The 6,000-nt window shown below is 48.7% G+C and overlaps 1 protein-coding gene across 1 annotated transcript in view; it reads left to right on the top strand.

Annotated features, from left to right (window-relative positions):
* The window catches only part of ACSS2 (acyl-CoA synthetase short-chain family member 2), a 33,227-nt gene that overhangs the window by 13,890 nt on the left and 13,337 nt on the right, over nucleotides 1–6,000 (top strand). Inside the window, exons 2-4 of the mRNA XM_009318656.1 lie at nucleotides 4,095–4,186; nucleotides 4,726–4,829; nucleotides 5,132–5,204. Coding sequence (XP_009316931.1) covers nucleotides 4,095–4,186; nucleotides 4,726–4,829; nucleotides 5,132–5,204 — 269 coding nt within the window. The remainder of the gene's footprint in view (nucleotides 1–4,094; nucleotides 4,187–4,725; nucleotides 4,830–5,131; nucleotides 5,205–6,000) is intronic.

Here is a 6,000-nt window from a genome sequence, read left to right as displayed (position 1 = left end):
ACTCAGATGATACTGTAAAATTGTGGATTACTAGTTGCTAAATGCAGGACTCAGTTTGAGGGAGATGAGAAAAACGTCAGGCTCAAACTGTGTTTCGCCATGTGTCTCATCAAATGACGTATCTGCGAAGTTTGGGGAGCTGAAAATTGTTTTTTCCTTTCAGAAGAAGACTTGCTGTTAGATCAAAGATCGCACGCTAGCAGTTGCAGCAGTGCCGCTGCCAACTATTTTCATCACCAGTTCTTAAGAAAGGATATATTTGGGGGATGTTGGATTCTGCGGGGCTTGGGCTGCATGCTGTAGGTATGGATGTGAGCACTGCCATAACTTCTTCAGAAGTCTGAGGTTTTTTATTTTATTTTTATTTCTTTTTCAATGTAATTTGGACAAGCGAGAGGCTCAGGACTGACAGCTCTTGCTTTTATCCGATGGGTGCCGAAGGGAAGATGCCGCTTGTGGAACTCTGCTGCCAGGAGCTTACAGGGTCACTTTTGACACACAGAGTACTTGGTAGCATGCGAGTGGGCATTCCTTTAAATGCCCCATCTAAAATACAAAATTCTCTGGGCTTTTGTGGCAGAGAAAAGGACAGAGCAATCTGAGTGGTGCTGTAGCCCGCTGTGTGTAGCTGTGGGCACTCCAAACTATTTTCAGATGCGGGGAGACTTAAAGCAATTGCCTGCTCTTGAGAGACTGCTCCGAGGCCTTTGCCGGAGATGCGGTGAAAGGAGGCGTCTTGTCCTGTAGAAATGTGGACGTGACTCATTTCCCACTAAGCACAAGATCGTCTTAAAATCTGAAGCCTGAGGTTTCCCCCACTGATGCTAGTGGAGCTCTTTCGCAGTCATGCGAATTAATGGAAAGGACTCTGAAAGCCCTCTGAAAATCCTTGCAAAAGTTTTAACTTCTTTTTGACTTTGCTCTGCATTTCTCCCGCGGTGCCCTGTGCATGCTGGCTTTGAGGGCAAGCCCGGGTGCATCCCCTGGCCTAAATTTCCCTGTCGGAAGCCCAGCGAGGAGGAGGACCTGGCGTATTTGAGATGTGCTTCTTGTGTGCAGGGAGAGCAGGGGTGTCTGAGTGGTGCCTTGCACCCGGGTGGCTCAGGGCAGGGCAGGTCCCTGTCCCTCGCAGGTACCACATGGAGGAGGCAGCGTAGCTCTGCCCGGAGGGGATATGCAGAGCTGCTCACCCCAGAAGCCGCAGTTCGGTGTGGCCTGGCTGCTGTCTCCCCTCGGCTGCCAGGCAAGCGTAGGGTGCCTAGTGCAGCCTTTTACATAGGCTCTGTCTCCATCCCACCATCAGCCCGTCTAGCGGCAGCAGTGACCACCCCAGCCTGAAGCAAATCGGTGTCTGCGGAGAGCTGTTCGCAGGGCATGGCCAGGCTCTGTTGGAATCTGTTAAGGAGATGCATTAGAAATGCAGCCAGCAAAGGCTCAAGGCAAGGAGCTGAGCCTTCCTGGAGCACGGGATTGAAGGGCTTGTGTCGGAGAACTCCCAAGTTTTGCACGCAAAGCGGAGCCTTCCTCTCCCTTCTTAGGCAGGTATTGCACCACTGAGTTGATGGGCAAGCCTGATTTCCCCGACACGGGGAACCAACGGGCTTTCTGTTGTGTCCTTGGCTAAGTTTGCTGACAGCCAAAACAACACTTCACCTACAGTGCCCAGCTGAGCCCCCAAATAGCACGGATGGCTGTGGGCTGCCTACCTGCCTTACATGGGAAGCCTTCCAGATGGGACAGCCTGTGCTAGTCTTCCCTCCTAATGTGTTTCTCTCATAGTAAAGGTTGTAGTTAGATCCTGTGCTGCGGCAGAGCACGGGCAAAGGGATGTGCTTCCTCCTTGCCCTGTTCTGCAGGTTTATGCTGGGCTGGGTTGCACAGGGCCTGCCTGCAGTGCCCAGTAGACCCCAGTGCAGAGATCTTCAGGTGAGAGGGATTAGTGGGCTGGGATGCTCCAGCTTGCATTTGGAAGCACTATAATTGTCTTTAAGAGATATTTCATAGCAAGGCTCATCACTGAGGGGCAGAGCTGCACACACAGTGATACTGCATGTCTGGACCCAAGCAGGTTTGCACAGCGCTGGCCTTGATGTTGCTGCACCTGCAGTATAGATGCACCAAGGAAAACCTTTGCACGGTGAGGGAAGGCACTCAGCATGCAGCCAGACGCAACAGAAGCAGATGCTCTTCCTTTGAGCCAGTTCAGTTACAGCTGCTCAGTCCAGCCCTGAAATCAGCTCTTGGATCTTTGATGCTCAAGTAATAAAATCAAAAAGGAGACTCTCTGATTTCCTGGTTTCTCTTTACTAGCCAAGACACCTGCTGTAAGGAACCTCATCTAACAGTTTCACATGTCATTTAGCTCAAAGTGATGCTCTTGGTTATGATGGGGAAAGGAGAGGAAACTGCTCGGATGCCAAGGCTGAACCACCTGCCCTGGGCACTGGTTCTCATTCCCACGCTTTTCTTTTTCTTTATTTTCTTGTTTCTCTCCTCTTTGCACTTAAAAGGGGCCAAACTTGCATAAACGATCAAGCAGGGACTCCCCTTTCAGGAGCCACTGGTGGGAAGATACAATGCCCTGTGCACGTCAGTGCAGGTATCGATGGACCCAATCGCTGCAGAGCGCCATGGAAGCCGGGAGTATAACTAGGTATCAAGAGGGATAAGTTTGTAAGCAGCAGATCCATGAGTAGCTTTTGAATGGGATGATCCAAGTGTACTTACCAGTTCTGAAACCCCTGTCCTACACGGGGCAGAAGGCGCAGGGCTTGTATCAGTAGGGCTCTCCCAACTCTTGAACTGTTTCCACCAGAACTGCGTCTGCCACTGGAGCATGTGGTCACTGTTGTGCTGACACAGAATGGCACAGAATTACATGAGAAAGGAGGGTGTTTCTTTATGCATTTCTGCATCACAGGGGCCCTCCTTCTGTTCGTGTTGCTGGGGGAAGGGGGAGCAGTGGTTAGTTTTAGCTAGAATTCAGTACATATCTTTTGTATGCTCTGGACTGTTTGAGATGTTAAAGTGAGGTTTCTGTTCCTGAGTTAGATGGAGCCTGGCTGCAGTCCTGAGGGAGGACGTGGCATGGAGGTGATTCCTGGCTTCTCCCCAGCACCGGTGTTGTTTTTTGTTTGGCTGCACATACTCAAGGGGATGCTTTTCTAGGGGGACTATCAGCTGAGAGTGATACCCCTATTCTTTCATGGATCACTAATGTTCCTGTGCTGGCTGCCCTGGGGAGAGACCTGGGAAAGCGTCTCCCTCCTTCCTGGGTGTGGGAGACCACTGCTATGCCAAGTGTGAAGTCAGTTAAAATTCTTCGTTAATCTGATCTGTTGGGAGTGCCACCTCATTTGAATGGCTGAAGTGTTGTGTCACACTAAAATTAGCTAGTTTTTACTTCGGTAGCAAACCATTTTCCTGGGGATGTGATGTTCCTGTTCCATCTCCAGGTGTAGCTCTTGGCTTTTCTTCCCAGCAGTGTGTCTAATGACAAGGTCCCACTGAACTGGCACCTGAGCTGCAGGAGCCCAGAGCTGGTTCATAGAGGACCACAGAGAATAATGCAGAGCAGGCGTGGCACTGAGTAAATATATGCAAGTATATTTATATATGACCTTGGAAAATAAGACAGCCCTTGGTATCCCATCCCAGTCCATTAGCTGGTAGGTATTTAAGGGCTGGGTGTTGCTGCACAACAACACTGGCCAATGTTTTATGCAGACATATCTGCAGGCATAAGTACATGTGAGCAAGGGTGCCATGCAATAAATCCCGGCTTGCTCTTGAGCGTATGCACTCAGCTTTGGTTCTGTTGGACCCTTCTTGCTTCTCTGAAAGTACCATGCATTTCCACGGCATGCGTTCAATTGCTTTCAGGTGTAGGGATCTACACAGGGATGGGGACTTTGGACTAAATTTTCCTGCTATTGGAGAACTTTAGTCCAGGATTGGATTTCTGGGGTTTAGTTACCCTGTGCTCGGAAGGGCAGGTGAGGACATGTGTTGTCCAGAGCAGTACCTCTGAATTTGCAGCGTCACTGTTACCTTGTAATGCTTGTGCTATAACAAATATTACCTTGCTTTTCCAGGGAAGGGAACGAACCTGGGGATTCTGTGAAAATCACATACAGCGAGTTGCTGCATGAAGTCTGTCAGTTCGCCAATGTCCTCCGCAGCCAAGGTATGCGGCTGAAGCAATACTAGTGTTGGATACTGGGAAGGGTTTTGGAGATTGGGTTCATTTTTTGCGTGGTTGCCAGTCTGTTGAGTAATTCTGTGCAAAATGCTTCACTTCTCTGTCTGCTTCCGCAGTTGTAAAGTAGGGTGGATGCCGATTTACTCTGCATCAAACTTTCGGAGATTCATCTCTGACTCTGTGAAAGCTAATCAATGCTGGTCATGTCAGCTGTACAAGGAAGAAATCTGTGCTCAAAACTTGCTGCTCTGAGGTTTTCCAGTAGCAGTGGTCAGCGGTTAAATTTCTGCCTCCTTCGAGGGCTGTGTCTCATGAGAACGTGGAGCGTTCATTGCAGTAATCTTACAAGAGCCACAGGGCTTGAAAGGCAAAACCCAATGCTGGTTTAGCTCTAACTCCAGCTGAAGTTTTATTGTGTGCATATAAATGTTGGTTTTAAAAGCATTAATTTCTTTCTATATCCTGCTCTTTTGACATGTGATGTGTTCATTTTGACAAATGCCGTGTTCATTTTCCCTCCACAGGCATGAAAAAAGGAGACCGAATTTCCATCTACATGCCGATGATCCTGGAGCTGGTTGTAGCCATGCTTGCCTGCGCCAGGATTGGCGCTCTGCACTCCGTTGTGGTAGGAACAAGCCCTTTGTGTTGCTTTTGGTTCTGAGCTATTGGGAAGGAGCAACTCTCGTTTTTGGGAGAGTGAGGGAGAGGAGCTGGAAAGATGGGTGCGGACTGTGAGATGGATGGAAATTAAATTAAGGTGCTGTTTCCTAGCCCTCTTCTGTATTAACTGTAGAATGAGCTCCTTTAGCTCCCTCCATCAGTGCCTGGTGGTATCGTTTACCATGGGTGAACTGCACAGTTGCTGCTGGGGTTTTTTGGGTTGGGTTTTTTTTGTCCTTGCTGACTTGGTTGTGTGATCTCTGTCAGTTTGCAGGATTCTCAGCAGACTCTCTCTGTGAGCGGATTCTCGACTGCAGTTGTTCTCTCCTCATCACGGCAGGTAAAACATGCTTCTGTGCCCCTGAGCCATTACTGTTGCCTGTCTGGAAGGTCTTTATTTAAAAAGCCAAATGCACTTGGACTTGGAAGAGGAAGGGGCAGTGCTTCAGCTGAGCTGCTGCAAGGCGGATGCACTGCTTGTAGCTGTGCTTGAGTACTTTGAACATACAGTGAAGCATCTAAGCAGCCTACCTGCTTTGTCCTGTAAAGCATGATGTCACCAGCTGCTAATAACATGTTTCCAAACACTTTTCATCCATGTTCCTCTTCAAAATCAGCCAGATGTTTGCAAGATGTATAATTTATGAGGCAGTCCTAATATGAGAATTCCCTTCCTTCCCAATTTCAAGGAAATTTCTGTTGCAACTCTCGCCTTGTAAAGCAAGGGGTCAAGAGAGGGGTCGTGTTTGCATGTAAGCCCGCTGCATTTCCCCAGCTGTTTTTTCCAATAGTGCAAAAATAGTGTTTTTATTAATAGGTCCATGGTATGGAAAGGACCCACTAAACTTTGCAATCTGTGTTCTGGCCGCGTTGGATTATTCCCCACAGAATATTCCCAAGAGACTTGTCAGGTCAAACTGGAACCTCTCCCAGGAAAGGAATGTCACCGTTTCTCTTGGCATCTGTTTCTCTAGGCTAAAAGGGCATATTAGGAAACCTTTCCCATCAGCTGCCTGTCTGCTTTCCCTCACTCCAGTGCATGAGCTCTGCTCTGCCCTCCTGAAACTGCTTTTTGCTTCCAGCTGTCCCAGGCTGCCTTGGCTGTGAAGCCCCTCTAATGTTTTCCTTATTATTTT

Source organism: Pygoscelis adeliae, unplaced genomic scaffold (genome assembly GCF_000699105.1).
Source record: "Pygoscelis adeliae isolate BGI_AS28 unplaced genomic scaffold, ASM69910v1 Scaffold72, whole genome shotgun sequence".
Taxonomy (NCBI): Eukaryota; Metazoa; Chordata; class Aves; order Sphenisciformes; family Spheniscidae; genus Pygoscelis; species Pygoscelis adeliae.
The sequence above is the reverse complement of the archived record's forward strand: the minus strand, read 5'-3'. Positions and strand labels throughout refer to the sequence as shown.